Here is a 22,314-nt window from a genome sequence, read left to right as displayed (position 1 = left end):
CCCATGACATCTATTGTCACAACTTCTATATCGATACACAATGACCACTACCACCGTCGTCATCCTCAGTCAGATCTATGATCGGACGGAATTGCTATCATCCGTGATAACTACCAAATTTTGCACTAAAACCTTGATGCCTGAACCCCTACCTACCTAGCTAACCAGCTAGCTCAGTGCATTGACATCATCGCTCCATCGACTGGAACTACTAATCATTAGTGGCCTCCACACTCCCGTCATTTATCTGACAACTATCACCTATGAGAAGTGCAGTGCATTGTCTACGTGGTGGTATTCATCTTGATTGGTTATCTCGCTCAGGATTGAGTGCTTACGCAAGTGATGGCGTAAACTCACTAGCTAGTAGCTAGTTAGCTTGCTAGCTGGTAGTTAGATGGATGTGTTCCATGTCATACACTCATAGCATGATGGGTGGGGTTAGTTTACTATACTATAGGGAAGAGGCTGCTATTCTGCGTTTGTGTTCTAGAAAACTGGTTAGCTATATTGTTGGGGTAAGCTTACTAGTCAGGCAGAGGGATTAGATTTATGATGCTATCTATGATTGTGGGTCTGAACTTGTTTTTCTCTCCACGGGTACGCAACTGGATCACCCGGGTGGGTTATGATCAAATGTGATGATGGTATCCACTCGTATACCAGTATTAGCTCAATTTATTTGAGCTCTTAATATAGTAAAAATGTATATTTGGTTCTGCTATATGCTGAATTTGTTGGCTCGTTTCCCATCTTATGTGTGGCGTGCGATCAGTTCCTCGTCATCGCGTCTCACCGTTAACTCATCTACTTGCCTAGCAGCCCTTATAACATCACACACAAGCGTACATCAAGCACTATCTATGATTCCGCCAGAGGAGCCTGGCTCGGGTCCTTCGAAACTCCACCATGATCAAAGAAAGTCTTCTCCCTTCCATAAGGCCAGGACCCCAAACTAAACTGCGCTATGTCTTCTTCGCCACTTCAAGCCCCCTCACATATCCATTAACCCCCTCAAGGGTCCATCCATCCACCACCACTATCTCCGGCGAAATACACGTGTCCATGTAGATCCCTCCCTGCTCGCTATGTACATACCGGACCCTTCTATTGGAAGGGTATGGGGTGATTGACAGATGGTGGCGTGATAAGAGAACCCTGGGCATTGGCTAGCAAGCGCAACTAGCATGCTTTGGTGGATCTTTTATGGCTGAAATCTGTTACCTACACCGGATCGGTATATGTAACTGGCCGACTTGCTTTTCTCAGTGGCGACGCACTGGAACACGTCTGATAAGACGTAATTGGTGGCTGCGTCTGTGCCATTGCGGGTTTTCTTTCACGTTGAATCTGGATTTCTCGGGTCGCTTGGTTTGTGGCTGGACGCGTGGAGTGTAGTTTGGGTTGGGTGTGTTGTTTGGTGGCTATGTTGGTGTAGATGGTGCAGGTGTACTGTTTTAGTGGCGAGAGGCGCAAGTCTCGGACGCGTTGTCGCGGTGGATAGTGGATGAAGCAAGACCAAGGATCTTCGCACATAGGCACCCATTGGCGGTGATATGAAGGAGATAAAGGAAACAATGATGGCCATATTTCTTGTTTGTATTTCGGTATTTCATACCTGCGTATAGTCAACTGCTAAGTAGATTTACATGTCACATCACTATGCAAAGATCTCTCCAGGTCCAGGCTCATCTACGCCTAACCCGACTTTGCCTATACTCCCACCAGACTGCAATAGCTCATGTCCTTTTTTCACACCGTCAAGAGTCAATCTCAGTCGCTTCGTTAGATGGCACTTGATCTTTCCCGCATCAATCAAGTCTGTAAGCTCTTTCAGAATGCGATGGTGCGATTCGACATCCACCTTATGATACGGCTTGGTTCCAAGCAGACACCAGACAAACGTTAACGACTTCGACATGAACTCCGTTCCATACATCTTAGCTTGACCTTGGACAATCGAGCAGACCTTGCCGAACGGCGCGCAAACTCGGGCGCACGTATCCATGTACTGGTCTGTGGAGTGTGTGATGAAGATATACCTGGGCTCTTGTTAGTAATGATTCTAGACTTCCACAGACATGTCTTACTTCAGAGGTACATCGAGGTTGAGTTTCTCAATCTGACTAGTAACGTCCTCTCTGTGGTTCACGACATGAGTCGCACCCATGTCTTTCGTAAACTGGATTGTCTCCGGGCGTGACGCTGTCGTGATTACCACTGGAAGATCCAACACAACACGTGCAATCTGGGTAGCCATGGCACCCACTCCACCGGCCCCGTTGATGATGAGGAGAGCTGCTTTTTCACCCTTGTTCACCTCCAGTCTTTCGACGAGAGCCTCATACGCTGTAATATACGTCAACGGCATGGCAGCCGACTCCACGAAATCTAGTCTTTTCGGCTTGCGACCAACACTCCTCTCATCTACTAGTTGATACTCGGCATTCGATCCCTGTCTGATAGGGCTTCCCGAGTAGTATACCTCATCGCCGATACTGAAAAGCGAGCATTGTGATCCAACGGCTTCGACAATTCCTGAGGCATCGTACCCGGTGATCTGGAATGGTCGAGGAACGCGGTCGTAGTAGTCTGTCGAGACGTTAATCAACTAGTACTCCACGTTGACCATGTCAGATGTAGTCTAAGCCTTACCAGGATAGTCGTCATATGTACCATTCCGTACTTTCGTATCCACCGGATTCACAGCAACGCCTTTGATTCTGTCATGACTTTTAGCGACTACATATATGATCAAAAAAGATGAAGCCATCCTACCGAATCAGAAGATCCCGAGGCTGGAGATCTGTCGGCTTCGGGACTTCCCGTGCTTCGAGACGGTCAATAGGTCCGTAGTTTTCCACGCCAATTGCCTTCATCTTTATATTGTCGACTGGGTGTGTATTTCTTTTCGATATAGAATTCTGATAGTCTTGCCATGTTAAATAGACCTTCGGCAACGCGTTACGTCAGAGGAACGTCAAGTCGATGAAGTTAGGGAGTCAATTGTGGAACATTATAATTGTCCTATAGTATAGTTTATCTGTATCAAGCTAGAATATATATTATGGTGAGAATATCACATATAGTAAGAATAGACACCCACATATGGCCGCTACTCATTGCAATGCTCGAGCTAGATGGCATTACATGCGGCTGTAGTGGTAATTCTATTCCATGTCACAGATTAGGTCCGATAGGTATTAGACTATGGTATAGCTCCAAAGCCAAAATTCCATACTAGGTAATCTTACCTGACTCGATATCTAAAACTGCTCAAATTCCCAATTGTCGCCCAAAGCAATACCAATGCACTCCTCAACTATAGATCAATCCCTTATCGATAAGCCCCAAGGCGGCCACCAAAGCGGTGAACTTCACCACGGGCAAAATAAACGCCACCAAACCGAATCAGGCAATCCGAGGACAGGAACCGCCCCGCCTCGAGCCAACAACAACCGACAATCACAATCGAAAGCAATCAACACGCGTGCTATCGAGCAATATCATACAAGGACGGGGGAAGATTAAAGCCAGCAAACACTTAGCCTCTCAGCAACCATCCCAGAAATTGACTTCCTCTTTGCATTGAGTCCTTCTATTCAATCCAAACCCAGACTACACACCCACACACCACCACAATGTCAACAACACCAATCCCCAAAAACCGATCCTCCAGCCCAACAGTCTTCGAACAGCAGCGGGCAGAATTAGTTAGAGAGATTGCAGTGGTGAGTTCTACCCTATGCATTTCATTCCATACAAACTACCCCCCTCTATCCCCAAACCAAATCCCCAATCCCAATCCCTTGTGATAATCTAACGAAATAATAATCACCAGGGCATGGAACAAGTCCTCCAAAATATCAACCGGCTGAACCGGAACCTGGAGAGCATTATTTCCGTAAGTTAATACCTACCTACGCTACCTCAATACTCAGGCAAAAAAAAAATATGACGGATAATTACTCGCCCACACCCCCCCTCCCCACTTATTCTTCCTCCGATCCATTCCGCGCATGCCGATCACATAAGATCAGATCGGATCAGATTCCGTCTATTTATTCTCTTCTGGTTCTACTCTAAGCTGATGATCTTGTAATGGTCTTGCAGGTAGGAAATGAATTCGGCTCCGTGGAAGCGCTCTGGTCCCAGTTTGAGAACTTTATGGGCAGCAGGCCTGGGGAGGAGCAGAAGGGTGGTAGTGGTGCTGGTGCTGGCGGTGCTGGTGGTGGGGGTGGAGGCGGGCAGCATCAGGATGATGATGAGGAGGGGAGTCAGCTTCAGGAGGAGGATCATCGGTGATCGGTGATCGGTGAGGATAATTGGGTCTGCGGCTTGGTTTGAGGTTCTGGTTCTGGTTGTTTATGTGGGTATGGATTAGATTGGTTGATTGGTGGCGTATGGTAGAGGAGTTGTTTTGTTTTTCTATTGATAACTTCTAACTGCTGTATTGTTTATTTTTGTTACTTTTTCCTATTTTTGCTTTACTCTGGTTGCTATTGGAAATATCGGGATACGGATACCATATGGGGGTAATAACAGAGTTGATAAGTTTGGCAACAAAACAAGTTCAACAATTCAAGTACACGGGATTTTCGCTTGCGCCAGTAAACACCCATCCCATGCATGGCAAAATAGTGGCCAACAGACCAAATTCGTGACAACATCAAGCATTCAGACACAGTGAGAAAAAACAATCGCCAAATCGAAGGGGTGGGAAGGATATGATGATAAGAGTAATGGTAATTGAGGGAAACAGTCATCAGGGTCGAAACAGGTATAGCAACATGGAGCAAGCAAAAGTCAAGAAGCCGCCGGCATGTATAGGTGGAAAGGGTAGGTAGAGGGCAAAGTAGCAGACACAGTTGCATCAGGCAGTGTCTTTCATCTTCATGGCCTCTTGGTCATGTCATGTCATGTCACATACAAAAAGCGTGGGGAAACCGTCGAAGCAACCAGGCTTCTCACTCGGCATAACAGGAATGGCAGAAAAACAGACATCGCAAGAGGAAGAATAGGCGAAACCAAAAGGGCAGATGATCATGACCAGACAAACATCAAAAGAAGACCAAAGTCTACAGAATCTTGCAGGAACGCTTTTTGACCTTCTTTCCTCCGCCTCCACCACCGACTTTAGGTTTGCTTCCGGGAGTAGAAGACGTCTGGCGGTCATTCCAGTCTTGCTCCTCCGCAGAGACAACGGTATCGACCGCCAGGGAGAAGACGCCGTCGACGCCGCGCATTTCTTTGCTACTACACTCAATGTAAGAGGCATTCATCCTGCGCGCCACCGCCTCACCTTGTTCCGGCGTCACAGGCGTTAGGCCCTGGGTCTTCAGAAGTTCGATACACGTTCTCTTCGAGCGCAAATCTGACTTCAACCCAACCAGAATGAGCGGGGTAGTGGGACAAAAGTGCAGAACTTCAGGATACCACTGCGGCCGGTATTAGCTCCCATAACTCGTCGCGGGATAGCTGGGAATTACCTTGTCCATGACGTTTTCCAAAGATGCAGGGCAATCTATCGCAAAGCAAACAAATAACAGGTCCGTCTCCGGATATGACAGTGGACGCAGTCGGTCATATTCTTCCTGTCCAGCTGTATCCCAGAGGGCTAGTTCAACCGTCTTGCCCGAGGCTCGGTGGGTGGTTTGTGTGATGTAGTTCTCGAACACAGTAGGGACATATTTCTGGACGCACGATAATTAGTTTCGCGACGATGCGGAATTTCCTCACCGGGGTGTATCCAAAACCTACCTCTGGGAAATAACCTTGGGAATAACTGATCAAAAGACACGTCTTTCCACATCCACCATCGCCAACCACAACAAACTTCTTTGAATACGCAGGTGGATGTGTAATGTTGGTAGCTTCCGACATCCTCCCGCTCGATACGCTTGTATTTGTGCTCACGGTGCCGTTGCTAACTCTGACACTTTGACTGCGGGTCCGACTATGTCGTGGAGTCATGGATGGGGGAGGAGTAGCAACTGAATGGCGCCGTGAGGGTGCATAAACGTGCTCGTCGTACATTGTACCTGACATGATGGCGGAGTAGGAGAATTTCGAGGAATGTGAGTTATACAGCCGTTCCGGAAGGGGTGGGAATTGTCGGTCTGGAAATGCGGCTCGGTAATAATTGCTGCTTAACGATCCACTGTCTTGTCAAAAGCACAGCGGAAAGTTTTCTGGGTCGGTGTGTACTGAGCAATTCCCCTGCGTTGTTAGGAATGTCGAAGTAAAGTGGCTTGCTGTACAAAAGGTAAATGGGGGGTGGTGGTTATTTGGGATGTGAGGAGGGGGGGTTGTAGAGGAGGTTGGTGGATTAGAAAAACAAGACGCGAAACCAGCACGAAGAGGTTCTGAAAGAAAGGGATGTCAGGCTTCAGATGCACCTACTAGTTTCTCCACGATGAGCCCAGCCAGCCAGCCAGCCAGCCTCCTCCTTCTCCCACGGCTGCTCCAACAACGAGGCCGTCGTGGCTGACATGAAACCGTAAGAGACCGATGTTTACCGGCCGATGGGCTGCCATGGCAACGCCGCGGGACAAATGACGCACGAGCTCCGCTTGTCACTCCACGCAACTTCAGCTGGACGCATATCCATCGATTCCATTCGTCTTCTGCCTCATCCGCGCCTGTTATTTTTAGTAGGTTCAGCCGGATGTTCACTCGGTTCCTTGGTTGTTTACCTACCTGAGTTGCTCACCAGGAATTCCTCGACGATGGCCGGGCCCCCGAGCCCGGTTACCACCACTCTATCGCCGTCCTCCTTGGAATCATTCCCGATCCTCGAATCAAAATGGGGCTTTAGTGGCAGGGTTGGCCCCGGGTAATCGATAACATTGATCAAGGTTTCCTTCTGGTGCGATCCCTTGCAGGTCCGTGCTACACAAGTCTTCGTCCACGGTCCAGGTCCCTGAAACCGCTTTTTACCCAACAATCCGGAGGAGTAGAAACTACGGAGTAGAAACAAGGGAAAACCCGGTTGACGTAATCTTTCCCGATGTCACGTTCAGCCTTGGATTTGGCCCGAAAGAACTAATCAATTCTTGTTCCTGCCGAGGTTAATCACTACAAGGCTAGTACTAGTCATGAGCGATTATTTGGTGGTCGATCATTACTACCAATTAGTAGCTCAGTACTCCGTAGATACGCATCCGCTTACTCAAGTATGTTGGCTAGGTAGTTTCGTGTCCTCGGGTGTATAGAGCGAATTCCTCGCAGCTACTGCTGGTTGTATGCCTATCAGCTAGAAATTCCACTTGTCATGGTGCCAAGATTGTAGCCATTCGTACACTATGAAGGCGGATTTGACAGCCTTCTAGCCTCCGCCACCGATGCCTGCAACTTCCTATCCCAGCCGGGCTCATTCCACGCGTCGCTGTCCTTGTCAGCTTCCATTTGGCAGCTTGACAACCTATACTCAGCCACATGGAAAGATGTTTAAACATATAAACGGTCTAGATCTGGACCATGCCAAGCTGCACTTGTCAACTTTGCTTCATTCCTTACCATCAGTAGGAGAATTGGGGGCTAGCACTTCAGTACAGTGCCCCTCATGACTATGGACATCGGCTCTTAGGCTACAACATAATTCATAAGTCATAATTGCAGATATCGTACGCTACGAAGGAGAATGTGTCAGTCCGTATAGTAGGTGCTAGGACACGGCTTGGGTAGTCAATGCTCTAGCAATCCCCAGCTACTAGTATCCTACGTACTTAAAAGTACTAATTAGCTTCAACATCACATCGATCATGGGCAATTGAAACTGCGTTTGGTCTGAAAGTTCACCACAGCGCATTTTGGCAGGAGTAATACTTCACTACTCCATACTATATATAAATTGCTGCATTGATCTGCGGTCGAATGACTGCATAAGCGCCGACGAGAAACACCGTCCCGACAGGGACGCGTATCCGTATCATGCACGGCATTACTATTTTCGTTCAAGAAATATTATGCTTGAAGCTGTCGCAGAGTGTCCACTCAAAATTATCACGTAGTATGCCTCCCAAGACATGATGGTAACAGTGTTCTAATGATTATATATATTCAAACCACTTTCACTGAGAAAACCACCAGAGAACTGGCAAATACACTGAATTTCATACAGCATATTCTCATTCAGTAAACAGACTATTCTAATTAGCCTCGCAGCTTTAAGGATGACAGCCCCGTGGGCAGCTGTAAGTAGTTCCGATTCTAGATAGATCACTTTGTCGAGGGCGATCATATTCCTTTCGCTGCCGTGTTTCGGGTGACTAAACCCTTAGCTCAGCCGGGGGAGGCTTGAGGGTCGAGAGTTGAGTGGTTGGACAAACCACGGCCGCATCGGCCGCCAAGAACACGACCTTTTCTGCGATAACGCCGGATGAGCATGACTTAGCCTACCGCGATCTACTGCTCTCCTTTTTTCCCGCTGATAGAAAGTGGCCTCCCCGAAAAGCTCGGGTCTCCTCTCCAACCACGCCAGTCATCAATGATCTTACCAGCCCGTTGTGGGTGTTGAGATTGCTATCTGTCGGGAACCTTATGGGGGGTTGTCGCAAACACACCATCACGCTATATTGAAACGGCTGCCTTATCTGAACAACAACAACGACGACAGCATGGTCAATGGGAAGAATGGCCAGCCGGACGCTGGGCTGAGAAGCCTCGATCATTGTACGTGGTGTCGATTGTCGAATCGCAATTGATTTTAGTGGACTAACCGCGGCTTGTCTTCAATCGCTATCAGATCGAAACCAGCTCCCTTATTGGCGTTATTGGCCACGACAGAAGCTCCTCCCCCTAATTCGATATGAGACCCCGTATCTGGCTTGGGTCCAGGAGAGGGTTCGCACTCCGGCCCTAGACTCCTACTTTGCCTTCACGGCCAATCTGGGCACACATACCTTTTTCATGGTTTTCCTGCCGATCTTGTTCTGGTGCGGGTATACGAGCTTGGGGCGCGGGTAAGTGGCCATGCTGAGCCCTTAGACATAGACAGAGGGAAAACGATTATCTACCCTGCAATTGAGCTGACGACTCTCACTCTCTCAGGATGGTGCATCTTTTGGCCTCCGGCGTGTTTTTCAGTGGTTTCATCAAAGACTTGCTTTGCCTCCCGCGGCCTCTATCCCCTCCTCTCCAACGGATAACAATGTCCGGCTCTGCGGCGTTGGAATACGGATTCCCATCGACTCACTCCACCAATGCGGTCTCGGTTGCGGCATACGCTCTCGCGCTATTGAACTCCCCCGACTCCACCCTGAGCCCCCAGGTCAATATCGTCCTCCAAGCTATAACATACCTCTACGTCTGTTCCATTGTCCTGGGTCGTCTGTACTGTGGTATGCATGGGTTTTTTGATGTTGTCATTGGATGTTTACTTGGGTTCCTCCTCGCCTTCCTACAGTATACGTTTGGTCCGACCGTCGATGAGTATGTCGTTTCTGCTACCGGAAGGGGGGTTACACTAGTGATTCTGTTGATTTTGGGTTTGGTCCGTATACACCCAGAGCCTGCGGATGACTGCCCGTGCTTCGACGACAGTGTGGCTTTTGCAGGTGTCACGCTTGGAGCACAAGTGGCCTATTGGCACATAGCTAGGTCAAGCTTGATGTGGGATGAACCTGTGCCGGCCAATGTCCCATTCGAATTTCAGCGTGTAGGACTGGTCAAGACGGCTCTCCGCCTCATCATTGGTGTTCTTATGCTTTTCACGTGGCGAGCTGTCACCAAGCCCTTTCTGCTTCGGGCTTTGCCTCCTGTTTTCCGGGGCCTGGAAAAGTTGGGCCTCATACTTCCCCGGAGATTTTTCCGGAATGCTTCGTAAGTTTACCATGCGGCCTTGAACAGAAGAGAAGACGAAGAGTTCTCTGCAAAGAGAAACGCAGCTAACGTAACGTGCCAAACAGACAATACACGACAGTTCCATCCCAGCTCCGGGACCACGAAGTGCTACCGGGCTTTTCGGAGATACCTTCGATTATAACCACTATCCGGCATCCTCGACGACGCGCTATTTCGATCGGCCCGCAATCAGAGGCTGACGCGTATGAGACCCTGGCATATCGTGAGAAGCGGAGACGGGAAAGTCTTTCAACGGCCAACCAGCCATCCCCAGTACCGGAAGCAGGTGGACCGGCCTCGGAGTCCGAGCCACGGAAACTGTCGCGGAAGCCATCTAAATTGCACGAGTATGAGAATATGATGGGCACAGGTGCCCCTGGTGTGGCGACTTCGGTCGATGTTAGCTCACAAGAAGCTTCTTCGACCGTGCCCTTCCCTCCATTTGAGTCGGAAATCGAAGCCGACGAGAAGGAAGTGTTTTCGCAGATCAAACGGCCCAGAGTGCGCTATGATGTGGAGGTTGTCACGAAACTCGTTGTATATTCCGGTGGGTAAATCCCGATGCGCCGAATTGGAGCGTTGTAGATGCTGACTGTGCTAATTAGGAATTGCCTGGATTGTGATGGAGGGAGCGCCTTTGTTCTTCGATCGGATAGGGCTGGCGCCATAGTAGCTTAGTAGTCGCGGGGTGGGTCCGACAGTCATCACCCATTTTCAATTCTGTAAACCTTTTGCTATTTTCTCTACGGTTCAGCGGGCTGGACTAACCAAAGTCCTTGGTGTATAACAAAGCTGCCGTTCTTGTACATAGACTGTTGATGATCTCTTTTTTTTTTATGTGTTGTTTAAAAAGGTGGGATGTTCAGCAATTAGTGGAGGCGAATGGAAGTGATACTACTAGTATAATTCCTGGGGACCGAACCGGAGATCTAGACAGGAGTCTATGAATTTAAGGTGGTGGTTTAGTGCTTGGTATTGACCCTTGATAAGGAATGATAACCGACGAGTAATCTACTGGGAGGAAGTAGGGGAGGTAGAGCCAGGTTGCGAGTGTATGTATACAGGGAAGACAGTAAAGTAGGGGAAAGGCTACAAAATGCACTGATGTTGTATAGTCCAAGAGAATGAGATGATCCAAGCCGGAGGAGGAACCATGGGTCGCATGTTCATTTTTTTGATGGGAATACCCGCAGGAAATGGAACAACAGCATATGAACAGCAAATGCATAGAGTCTACTCCATCCGCCAGCCGGCATACACCACGTGACACACTGGAAGAGGAAAAGTGGCAGCCAAGCTTCCCTCGGAAGATGAACTGATCTGCTGCTTAACTCCATTGCTTGCTTCGTCTCTTCCTCAACTTCTCGCGGCTTCATTGCCTCCCCTCCGTCTTTGCGCCTTCCTCGCCCCTCGCCCACCCCGCGCTTTCCCCCGCGCGTTCCTATGGAGCTCCAATTCACTGCGGCGACGCGCGCGACTTCCACCATCACTATGGCAGTCGCCCATGGCTGCCTTCAGTGAATACTTTTGTTTTGATTCTTCCTTCCCTTTCGCTGCCCACGGCGCCGCTCTTGTTTTCTTCTTCACCCTGCTCTTCCTTCTCTTCCTCTTCTCTTTCTTCTCTCCTATCACCCATCTTCCCATTACCTCTGAACGCGTCTACGATTCCAGCGAATACAGCAACTTTTCGTACCGCGCGATCAACATCCTACAACTTCTTTCACAACTTCCTTCACCTGAAGAACTTGTGTCTACTTTACTTGTCGCCATGTCTGGAGTCTTCTCGACTCTCAGACCCGACATGGAGGACCAGCCAATGCAAAACGTATGCTATGTGCCCGCAGACTCGGCGCCCCACGAGGAGGCTGTCGATGCCACCGCCCATGACCCTATGGATTGCGCCCCCGATTTCCCCTCTTCTAACATTCCTCAGGAAACCGTCAATGCCCCTTCCGCAGAGAGTCCTTTGTATCAGCTTCGATCCGTGCATATTCCCGGAAATCCAAAGGCTGTGAGACTCAGCGGAAAGCATGAAGTCAAGCCCTCCTTCCCCCTCCGCACCCCGCTCATCAGACCCGATCATCGCTTCTCTCCGAATAATCGCTCCACCTCTCTCCTCAGCTTTGATGCTATCCAGAAGAGCCGCCTTAATGCGCAGCCATCCTATGCCTCAGTTGGTACCAGCAAGTACCTAAATCCCGGCTTGAGCCGCGCCTCTTGGTCAAACAACAAGCCCCTCAGCCTGCCTTTTGGTCCTGAGAGGTCAAGTGGAACCAATTATCTTCTTGGAGGCAAGTCTATCGGTATAGACAAGAAAGCGTTTCATATGAATTCGTTCCCCACCAATAAATCCTCTGGCTTTACTACGCCTTCTCGCAAGAGATCAATGGATGATGGTAGCAATGAGCAAGCTCAGCCCATCAATTCACCTTCTGCTAAATTTCGTCGTGTGAGAGCTGGTAGCTTTGCACGTAGTGCTGCTACTGACAATGATGCCACTGCCAACGAGAATGATTGGTATCCAGGCTCGCCTATGGACATCGACACCCCCGAACATAACAACGAACCAAATATGGTTACAGCCCTCGCGACAGTCGAGGCTCACCTTGATCTTCCCAATATCTCTCCTAACTCGCGTCAAGTTGAGGCTTTTGCAGTCAGAACCGTTACCGCTCTTGCGATCCCAACCAGCCCCAGCACTCCAGATAGCCGTATGATGCCTGGAGCGTGGCCCGAGTCAGTGCCGTCTCAGTGGTCCACCAATGATGAAGATAGCCCAATGACTTCCGATGAAGTAATCCCATCCAACGATACGGATATGGCCGAGGCCGAGGATTCGACTGTTCCTGTGCTTCAGGTTGCCGAACCACAGCCTTCTTCACCTTGGTATGCTTACTGGGGGACGTGGCAAGACTACATGCAGACCGTTGTCTCCATTCCTGTTGGGATCACCCAAAACTTTTCCTATGCGGCAAGGTCCGCTGCGAATGCGGTTGGTGCTGCTAAGCGTCGCATGTGCGCACTTTGGAATCGCCGCGGTGGACGTCGTCTTCCTTCGCCTCCTGGATCGCCCACGCGCCTCAACCTTCGCAACCTGTCTCCGGAACAGCAGGAGCGCATGGATCGTGATAGAAGAATCCGAAGTGGAGAATCTAGCCCTCGTACCGACAGATCTTTCCCCGACTTATCCAACGTTCCCGATTTCTCTTCTAACAACAGAACGGCTCCTACAGTCGAGTCTTCCCGAATTTGGCAGGACCTTGTGTCTCAGGAACAGAGGCCTCAGGAGCAGGTGCCTGAAGAGCAAGTGCCTGAAGAGCAAGTGACCCAGACACCCAGGGGCACTGTTTCCGTTGAGAGACGTGCTCGTGGTTCAAAGAATATGAGAACTCGCCCCGCTCGGAAATCCCCTACACGCTCGGCTCACCGTTCAGCTCGACGTTCAGCGCAAGAAACAACCCAAAAATGTCTCCGTCAGCAAGGAAGCCCGGGTATCCGCAAGCACCGGTGGATAACGCGTGCCGAGCGCGCCGAGAACCGTGAGCGATCTGCGCCTTTCAGAGCCCTCTTCGTTGGGGACATCGCCGGCATGAAGAAAGCTATGGAAGATCAGGCCGCGCGTGACCGTCAGGCCTCCGCCGCAGGTAGCCGTGCTATTGAACCCATCTTGATGAGAAGCAACGATGAACTAGACAGAGTACGAGACATGAACATGCTGGCGAACTTCCAGTCTCGCTCAGCCACTATTGGCATCATTTCTGATGACACCGTCAAATTGGGTGCAACTGAAAAGATTCTCTCAGCGTCGACCACTGTTGCACCTAAGACAATCCTCAAGGTCAGAGGAACTCCCGGCAGTTCTGGGAACAGAACCAGACCTCGCCGCGCCACTCCGCGCAGGGTTCGCTTCCGTGAGCCCGTGGTAGCCGAGTTCATTGACGACACGCGAGAATGGGGTGAGGTGGAGGACAACCTGGCACCCCATCTCGGAGATACATTTGATGTGAATGAGAAGACAGCACCTGAAACCAATGTTGGTACGAAGGCCGAACAGGTCACCGAAAAGGAAAACGTGCCGCCAGTCCCCGAGAACGAGGACGAGGATGAGCCCATCGTTGACCCCTGGTCCCAACCAACCTTTGAATACCCGCTGGGTCGAGCAGTATCGGCCGTCAGTCTATTTTACCCAGAGCCAAGACCCATTCCAGAGGGCCGAACTGAGTCTGTGTACGCCAACCGCTGGAGGCAGATCCAAGAAGAAGAGAGACAGAAAGAGCTCCCATCACGGATCAAACCGGATGGCCCAGCTGTACGGCCCTTGTCTCCCGAATGGGAAGCCCGCATCAAAGAACTTCAAGATGGGCGCGTATCCGGAGGAAAAACCGTCGCAACCACCCTCTCCGGTGACCCTTTAACGAAGAGGTCCCTCGCCACCTGTTACACGCGCGGCGAATGGCTTAACGATGAGATCATCAACGGATACCTTGCCCTTATCGTTGATTACCTTCGCCGCAAGAATCACAACGCCGGCCGCAACGACAAGCCCCGATTTCACGCCTTCAATTCGTTCTTTTTTTCGAACTTGAGAGACAAAGGCTACGACTCCGTGGCCCGCTGGGCCAAGCGGGCCAAGATCGGAGGGCCACTCCTCCTCGACGTAGACACTGTCTACATCCCGGTCCACAACAGCCAGCACTGGACGCTGGTTGTTGTGCGACCGGGAGAACGCTCAATCGAGCATTTCGATTCTCTTGGGGCCCGGTCTCGCCGCCACATCGCGGTAGTCCAAACTTGGCTCCGCGGCGAGCTGGGCCCCAAGTACGTCGAGGAGGAGTGGCGCGTGCTGCCGTCCCTGTCCCCCCAGCAGGACAATGGTTCCGATTGCGGGGTCTTCCTCCTCACCACCGCCAAGGCTGTGGCCATCGGCCTCGAGCCACTGTCTTACGGCGCGCAAGACACCCCACTCCTGCGCCGTAAGATAGTGGCCGAGCTGATGGCCGGCGGCCTAGAGGGGGAATTCGACCCCGCCCAGCAAGACCATGTCTTGCTATGATCGGGGACGGGGACGGCGGCTCTCCCCCCCTCTTGGGGGGAGGGCCAAAAAACAAAAAGAAAAGAAAAAGAAAAACAAGAGAAGGGAATTTCACGGCGAAGGTATGAAGCTTCAATTCCTTTTCTTTAATCTTTGAACTTGTATCAACATGTATGGGTGCTCACCTTTACGTTGCACTTCTTTTGTTTTCTGGTGTTTGGTTATTTTTGCTTCTTGGGTTGAGCGTCCTAACCACAAACAGGTTCAGAAGAAGATGGAGGAAGGGGGAGAGGACGACAACAACAACGGCAACAACAACGACGACGACGAGGAGGAGGAGGAAGCAGAGGAGGAGGAAAGGACATCGTTTGCATTTTTGGGGGTTGTTTCTAAGCGTTTCACATTGTCTTGTATGGATACCCCGTCAGTCGAGCTACAGCTCCTGACATGTATGTTTTCGGATTTGTTTTTGGATTTGTTTTGGGATTTGTCTTGGGGATTGGACATTCGGCATTAGCATTGGGCATCAAGCACGGCGCATGAGATTTGAAAGACTTTGAGGAACAGCGGATGGTTATGTATTTAGTCGTGCCTTCAGGTTACTGTACAGCCCCTTCGGTTCGACGATTTGTACTTACGAAGGCAAAACTTACGAAGACAAAAACCCAAGAAACACTTTTACTACTGCATATACAGCTACGATAGACCTGTAAGAGACGCAAATGCGAAGACTTGCACGATTCTGGGTGTAGAATTAGGATGAATTCTATGACACTGAATCAAAGAATAGGAACGAAACACAACAGAACACCACAGCCCTCACACAGGATGCCACGGATCAATCCAGCACGGTCTCTGACACCCAGCACCCTTCTCCTTAGCCTTCCCCATCTTCCGTTCGACATCATCCTCATCCCCACCCACAGAAGAAGTAACAAAACCAGAATCAGAAGCACTCCCCCCAACCCGATGATACCGATCCCTATGCCCAGGATGATCCTTAATCGGAAGATCCTGATCGGCCTCAGTGACATTATAAACCAACTCAATCCACTCAATCCCCATAAACACACTCTCCCCGACTTTCATATCCCCTGACCAATTACCCCCATTACTCCACAAATTCATCGCCACGATACTCGGCCGATCCGGCACCGAATAGTTACTCTTACTCTGTACCTGCCCATCCGCATACCAGGCCGACATATCAGCCACCCAGTCCAGCCGATGCGTCGTCCACGACGTCCACGGCTTACTCAGATTCACGATCGAACTTGCCCCCGGGATGATAGTGTCCGAGATGGGATCGTAGTCGGGTTGATTAGCGTAGTGGATTGTGTGGGTGTCTTCGGTGGTGAGGATCTCGATGTCGGATTCGCAGATCGAGGATCGGTAGGTGAAGATGCCGGCGCAGCTGCCGCGGGGGATCTTGGTTTGGGGTTGTGATACTGGTTGGGAGTTGGATGCTGCTCCTGCCGCTGTTAGGATGTCGTCTCGAGACATCATTCTCATTCGTAGGCGTAGTGAACAGTGGTATATGTATCCGAAGAGACCTTCCACTTCGGCTGTTGATGCGTGGTCTTGGAAGCGGGTGGTGCGGAGGACGAGGAATGATGAGCGTGGGTCCTTGGGGGTGCTGGTTGGGTGTTTGAGGAGGAAGACGTTCCCGTCGGTGTTCTTCATTGGTACGGGGCTGATGTCTGTTGCTTCGCGGTCCCAGGTTTGGACGCGCCAGTCGTGTGAGAAGAGGGTGTTTGTTAGAGGGTAGATTTCTAGTGTGGATGTGTCGTGCGGGTTGGAGGGGTTGGTTTGTGTTGTTTCGGGCTTGGTTTGCGGGAGAGGGGCGTTGCGGAAGTCCCAGAATCTGTAGTGAGTGAAGTAGGTTGGGGTTGTCTGGTTTGAGGGGCTGTTGGAGGTGATGCTGGAGGTGAGGTAGCAGTCGCAGTTGGCGTGGGGGTGGTCGTCTTGGAGGTTGGTGGTGGGTATGGATATTGCGGTTGCGTGGAGGAGGTGGGTGGAGAGGATGAGGGTGGTGAGGAGGAGTTTCATCTTGAGGAGTGGTGGTTGTATGAATAGTAGGAATAGGGTTGAGGATAGATGTAGGAGGGGGGTGTTAAGGATAGCAGTGGTTGTTGTATGATGGTGAGAACGGTTGGGAGAATGATGATATCGGTGAACTGATGATAGGATATGTTGACATGGAAGGTGCGTCATGGCGGTCACTTCCATCAACTTGATAGTTGATGGGTCTGCATGATGAAATGAATGTAGTTTGGCAATTTACCACAACGTTGGGTGTGAGTTGACCCTTGATGAGATTATTTACGGAGGGAACTATATTGTTGGGGACGAGAAGTATACAAAGTGGCCCACTTTGTATGGAGATATGCGCCCTCCGGAAGCACTTTCTGCCTACACCATCGTTCGCACGCAGAATCGTTGTCTAGGTGAGGTCGGTGGGAATAAGAGTATTATAATAGCGAGCTCAATGAAATCCAAGGTCCGTGTTACTCTGTTGGCTTACAGAGGGTATATTTTTGGGTAGATGATGCTTCTGACGTGGGAAGTCACGCAGCTATAACCAAGCGACCAGCGGAAATTTGGTCCGATGAGCATACATCCATTCCTCACTCACTCATCAGAACTATGCTAACCATATACTATGTGTGCAGTCAGAGACTATCCCCGAATTATCGCCCTTGAACGAGCAATCATTGCCCACTCTGCTTATAATATTCCAGTCGACGATATATTTAAAGCCAACCACAAGATCCACGTTGAAGCCACCACCAAATACTCAAATGGTTTGCATCGTAAGGTCCGATCTCATTGACTTCGTAACGGAGATCCTATTATCCGAGTTGATGAGCGGATAATCACACTCGCATCGGGGAGAACACGCGTTTGAGGTTTGATACTCTAGACACAATCGCTTACCTGGTGACAGTATTACCAGCATGCCACACTCCCTAACTCAAGCGCTGATTATTGGAGATGTCAAGAACGAGCCATCAATCGATTCATAGCGTCAAAGGCCTCGATCAACATCTCGTCGCTTGCATTGGCCAGAGCGATCGTTTCATCTTCGTCTTAAGGACCCTCTGTTTTATATTCGACGGTGGCATTGTGACCTCAGTGATTAATGTTGCCAAGAGAGATTAAACAGTATGCGATGCGGTATAGATTATGTTTTATGATTAAGAGTCCAATCCCGGATTGAAGATGGATGATTGTGACTTGTGGAAGATGGAATCGGAAAGACTTTTCATTGCAACCTCGTTCATGGCGACCGCTAACCAAACCCTAATTGTATAATAATAATATAATTTGCAGTATTTTGTATGAGAGGTTCTGCAGTAGTATAATAATAATATAATTATAAGCTAATAATATTAACGAAACAGGTCTAGCGCTGCCGCTCGGGAAACCAATGTATACTGGAGTTTGTTCCAACTATAGCCTGAGTACTGAGATCAGGGTTAATGCGCCTGTTTGACAAGGTCTTCGGCTGCTGAAGGTACCTTGTCCTTGGTCCAGGTTGGCTTATCTCGCCTTTTTGGGTTCTTGCTGCAGAAGTCAAGTCTATGAGGGCTGTTTGCACGTCATCCATAGCAGTGTCATGTAGCCCACTGGCGGCGTCTCTCACGCTGCATTGGCTTTCGGCCTTATTCCGCCGTCGACCGTGGTTATTGCTCTCATGTCCAGTTTTGTTATTCATTCGCAGTTCAGAACACGAGTTCCGAAGGAACCTACTACTAACCTTGTGGCGCGCAGGCATAGAGTGGACTGAGCGAGACGCACTAAACCGCTTACGGGCATAAAGTACGATATTGTGGAGCCGTAGACTATGGTCTCGGACTAGCTGTGAAGAAGAAACGGATTGAAGTATAGGAAAGCATCAACTTGAGGGGTATAACTTGAGGGGTATAAAGGTTCAGATAACACCTAAGTCAAATGCTGTGTCTGGCAGTTTTAAAGTCTGGCAAGTCATCTGTCTTTCTTCATATCCTATCCCTTCCCACCATAACAAGTGATTCGAAAACTGAACAGCCCCCAATATGGCTTCAGCAAATGAGACCCCTGGCTATGTTCCAGTCTCCGAATGGCCGAATCTCGATGCCCTAGCAGTAGGCTTCAATGAGCACTTGATGGCTGAGTCCCGCAAGCTCACCGGGAAGAGCCTAACGCTATTCCTCAACGACGCCAATCTCACACGGATCGCGCACCGTTTTATCGATGCTGACACTCTGGAATGGGAGGTTCAGAGCGATAAACAGACCGGGACTGCGAAGTATAAAGCCTTCGAAGTTCGACCAGACACCTTCTTTGTCGACTTTTACAAGTCCGATTATCAAGAGCAAGTCAGTCTCGTGATGAACCTGCGCACCGGACAGGCCATTGTTGGACTTTCTGGCTTTCACATCAAAGACGAGCAGAAACGGACCTGGACTCGGTTCTCGAACGCCTCAATTGACGGACGCAACGATGTTGTCCCGTTTGCGCCGACAACAGATCTTATTGGTAAACACATCCTATACCGCTACACGCCCCGGGATGCCTACGAGCACATCTACCTAAACCAAGGCACATTGACATGGCATTGTCTGAGTGGGACCGAAAAAGGGCTTGCAGACACTGAGCCATGCAGAGTGCTGAAGCTGGATGAGAAATTATATCTGCTGTTCTGGAGTGAGAAGATCATGCCTGTTGAATCGATTGTCGTGGTGGATCTTCAACAGATGCGCTCGACAGGCCGGTTCTTCTGCTGGGATCCGAAGCCGGCAAGACTGGTGCAGATGTTATTTGGTTCGTACGCGACGATATTGGCTGAAACGGATGCTGCTGGAACGCTTGCCTTGAGGGGATCGCATATCTGACCATAGTACCCAAGGAAAGGCATACTGGATAGATAAGGTAGCGAGATGAGCATGTAGCATTTAGTGATGAGCAGTCGCAACTGTATGCCCGATTAGAGATTCAAATGCATATCATCCTTGGCTTTCTGCTTATCGTTCGGTTGTCAAATCCCTGGCTTCACGATTGGATAAGGTGGGGAAGACGGAGTATTTCCGTAGCGTAGCTGTGCCCCATAACTCTCCTTAATAACAAGGCCCGCTCGAGACCCCGGAATGGCTTTCTCCATGTAAACATTGAGACATGCCTAAATACAAGACTTCAAACCCACGAAAAAGAATCAAATCGCGTGGTAAGACACCCAGCCTAGGATGGATTTAGCAGTTACACTAACCACAATGTCTTGACCCATAGCCGGCTGTCAGACATGCAAAAAACGGGTGAGTGACACGACCAACTCATCGTGGGCACCGTGCTTCCACTGCATATAATCTAACTTTGGTGAAACAGCGCATCAAGTGTGACGAGAAAGCCCATTGTTGCTCTCCGTGTGAGAAGAAAGGACTGCAGTGCCCTGGCTACAGAAAAGATGTAAAATGGTCCGATAAATATGAGTGGCTCAGAGGATCCGCGACAAGCCAAGAACAATCGTTGCACAGGGATGATTCGACCTGGTTTGTAGAGGGTGCTCTCCAACTGAGGGCTGCCATCGCTCCCAGTCATACAGCGAGCGTCAAGACCGCGGACGCGCCATTGGAGAGCACAGACACGGCAACGAGTACCGCAGACTGCTGGAATACTACACATGCTTGGGATACGTTGTGCAGTTCTTCTGCAGAGCTGTACCATGAAGACCATCTCTATCAGAATCAACTGCCATACAGCTGTCCAGAACCAGTTACTGACAAATTACTGAGATACTACTTCTCGCAAGTGTGCGGCATCCTTTCTGCCTTTGACTCGTCGCAGAATCCGCTCCGGTCGCTGCTCAAAGAACTTATACCATCATGTCCAGCACTTTTGCATTCCGTTCTCTCAATGTCGTCGGCTCATCTGTATCGACGAGAAAAAGACCGGATGAGGTACTCGCTTGAACATCGAACCCAGGCTATATCACAGCTGGCTTCCAACATCACCAATGTTACTAGTGCTGAGGGTTCTGCACCAGCCAACCTAGATACGACTGCTTTATTGCTGAGTTCTATCTTACTCGGAATGACCTCGGTAAGCTGTACTTTGATTCCGTTTAGCAACTGGTCTTTCGTGTCCTTACTAATTCCTTACCGGAAACCAGACATGGCACGATGTATCCTTGCTAGATTTAGTGCATCTTAAAGGCGCCCGTACTCTATTCCAAAAGTGGATGTTTAGCGCCCACCGACAAAGCGTGGGACCGTCTCCTTATGATCCGAATTCTAGCTTCTTAGTTGGTGTGATGGCGTATTGGGAGGCTCTTGCCTCCTTTCACGTTGACCAGAATCTGGAGGCTGTAGACTATATTTGGGATATGTGCAACAGAGGAACAAACTCGGAGGCTTGCTGTCCGAATCCACTTACCGGGGTCAGCACATCACTGTTTATCTCTATGGCTCAGGTCGGTACATTGTCAAGACAGCTTCGCCTTGTTGATCGGCTGTGCTCCCTGGCAGGCCCGGATAAATACAAGGGAGAGATGTATCTTTCACTTCTCGACAAGGCAAAGGAAGTCGAGAAGTTCGTTCGGGATTATGCTGTATTGGCGGCTGATGAGATTAGCGCTACAGGAGATGACCTCACCCCATCGAGCCATCTTCATACTATGGGACTTGTGTACCAGCTATCGATACTGCTCGAGCTTTACCGGCTTTTCCCAGAGTTACTTCGGTCGAGCGATGACCAGATCAATTACAGTCCCAGTCCATCAGAGACAAAACACTTCCTTGACACTCTCGCCACAAACATTTTGACCCTGCTGGTTTCTATCCCTCCATCATCCAGAACAAAGGCTATCCAGGTTCTTCCATTGATCATTGCAGGCAGCGCGCTGCAAGGGCAGACGCAGCCCTCATCCAGTACATCGTTGTTGCCGTCATGTATTCGCGATCCGATTCAAGGGATCATGTCACTATCTAGCAACAGCATCATCACAAATTATTGGAGACGTGTTGTCATGGACAAAATTACCAGTCTACGAGACTATGTTGGTCTGGACTCGGTGGACTACGCGAGAAGAATAGTGGAAGGAGTGTGGATGCGAGCGGATAGCATAAGCTTAAGAAGCGCAGGGGCTTGCTCCATGGTTAGCTGGTTGGATGTGATGAGAGAGGACAAGCTACAGACGTTATTTGGTTAACGACGTGAACCAACGATGTGTACGTCTCCTTCCTGCGACGAAGCAATCCATACCATCAGCACACTCCCTTATCAGCGCTTCCAAAACAATGGCCCTAGGCAGTACCTATGCGTCGTGTGCCTGAGTGCTTGAGTGCTTGAGTAAGATGCTGTTAAGTATGAGGCATATTTCCCGGCCTTATTCTGGGATATCTGAGATCGCTGGTTGAACATTCTGTAGTAATGCCAATCTCAAGTCAGCGAGGCGTCCAATC

At 49.8% G+C, this 22,314-nt stretch overlaps 9 protein-coding genes across 9 annotated transcripts; 5 read left to right on the top strand and 4 right to left on the bottom strand.

Annotated features, from left to right (window-relative positions):
• Positions 1 to 1,660: 1,660 nt before the first annotated feature.
• On the bottom strand, positions 1,661 to 2,879 carry AtWU_01061 (zinc-binding alcohol dehydrogenase family protein; the record flags this gene model as incomplete). Its single annotated transcript, XM_035496176.1, has 4 exons — positions 1,661 to 2,042; positions 2,091 to 2,592; positions 2,656 to 2,723; positions 2,779 to 2,879. 4 exons carry the CDS (start codon positions 2,877 to 2,879, stop codon positions 1,661 to 1,663), a joined length of 1,053 nt encoding a protein of 350 aa, XP_035352069.1.
• Positions 2,880 to 3,641: 762 nt separating this feature from the next.
• On the top strand, positions 3,642 to 4,305 carry AtWU_01060 (DASH complex subunit DAD1; the record flags this gene model as incomplete). Its single annotated transcript, XM_035496175.1, has 3 exons — positions 3,642 to 3,731; positions 3,842 to 3,904; positions 4,114 to 4,305. The coding sequence occupies 3 exons, from the start codon at positions 3,642 to 3,644 to the stop codon at positions 4,303 to 4,305; spliced, it is 345 nt and encodes a 114-aa protein (XP_035352068.1).
• A 773-nt stretch (positions 4,306 to 5,078) lies between these two features.
• Positions 5,079 to 6,048, bottom strand: AtWU_01059 (Rho GTPase Rho4; the record flags this gene model as incomplete). Its single annotated transcript, XM_035496174.1, has 3 exons — positions 5,079 to 5,438; positions 5,490 to 5,693; positions 5,740 to 6,048. 3 exons carry the CDS (start codon positions 6,046 to 6,048, stop codon positions 5,079 to 5,081), a joined length of 873 nt encoding a protein of 290 aa, XP_035352067.1.
• A 120-nt stretch (positions 6,049 to 6,168) lies between these two features.
• AtWU_01058 (uncharacterized protein) lies at positions 6,169 to 7,810 on the bottom strand (the record flags this gene model as incomplete). The annotated part of the gene is made up of 5 exons (XM_035496173.1): positions 6,169 to 6,206; positions 6,403 to 6,486; positions 6,564 to 6,641; positions 6,700 to 6,962; positions 7,728 to 7,810. 5 exons carry the CDS (start codon positions 7,808 to 7,810, stop codon positions 6,169 to 6,171), a joined length of 546 nt encoding a protein of 181 aa, XP_035352066.1.
• Positions 7,811 to 8,618: 808 nt separating this feature from the next.
• Positions 8,619 to 10,513, top strand: AtWU_01057 (PAP2 domain protein; the record flags this gene model as incomplete). The annotated part of the gene is made up of 5 exons (XM_035496172.1): positions 8,619 to 8,673; positions 8,747 to 8,963; positions 9,052 to 9,822; positions 9,909 to 10,390; positions 10,449 to 10,513. The coding sequence occupies 5 exons, from the start codon at positions 8,619 to 8,621 to the stop codon at positions 10,511 to 10,513; spliced, it is 1,590 nt and encodes a 529-aa protein (XP_035352065.1).
• An 834-nt stretch (positions 10,514 to 11,347) lies between these two features.
• AtWU_01056 (SUMO protease ULP1) lies at positions 11,348 to 15,392 on the top strand (the record flags this gene model as incomplete). Its single annotated transcript, XM_035496171.1, has 3 exons — positions 11,348 to 14,816; positions 14,981 to 14,997; positions 15,138 to 15,392. The coding sequence occupies 3 exons, from the start codon at positions 11,348 to 11,350 to the stop codon at positions 15,390 to 15,392; spliced, it is 3,741 nt and encodes a 1,246-aa protein (XP_035352064.1).
• A 302-nt stretch (positions 15,393 to 15,694) lies between these two features.
• Positions 15,695 to 16,924, bottom strand: AtWU_01055 (glycoside hydrolase family 16 protein; the record flags this gene model as incomplete). The annotated part of the gene is made up of 1 exon (XM_035496170.1): positions 15,695 to 16,924. The coding sequence occupies one exon, from the start codon at positions 16,922 to 16,924 to the stop codon at positions 15,695 to 15,697; it is 1,230 nt and encodes a 409-aa protein (XP_035352063.1).
• Positions 16,925 to 18,933: 2,009 nt separating this feature from the next.
• AtWU_01054 (molybdenum cofactor biosynthesis F family protein) lies at positions 18,934 to 19,752 on the top strand (the record flags this gene model as incomplete). Its single annotated transcript, XM_035496169.1, has 1 exon — positions 18,934 to 19,752. The coding sequence occupies one exon, from the start codon at positions 18,934 to 18,936 to the stop codon at positions 19,750 to 19,752; it is 819 nt and encodes a 272-aa protein (XP_035352062.1).
• A 1,015-nt stretch (positions 19,753 to 20,767) lies between these two features.
• On the top strand, positions 20,768 to 22,061 carry AtWU_01053 (putative GABA permease; the record flags this gene model as incomplete). Its single annotated transcript, XM_035496168.1, has 2 exons — positions 20,768 to 20,953; positions 21,024 to 22,061. 2 exons carry the CDS (start codon positions 20,768 to 20,770, stop codon positions 22,059 to 22,061), a joined length of 1,224 nt encoding a protein of 407 aa, XP_035352061.1.
• Positions 22,062 to 22,314: the final 253 nt, after the last annotated feature.

Source organism: Aspergillus tubingensis (genome assembly GCF_013340325.1).
Source record: "Aspergillus tubingensis WU-2223L DNA, scaffold_2, whole genome shotgun sequence".
Taxonomy (NCBI): Eukaryota; Fungi; Ascomycota; class Eurotiomycetes; order Eurotiales; family Aspergillaceae; genus Aspergillus; species Aspergillus tubingensis.
Note: the sequence above shows the minus strand (reverse complement) of the source record. Positions and strands in the feature narration are given on the sequence as shown.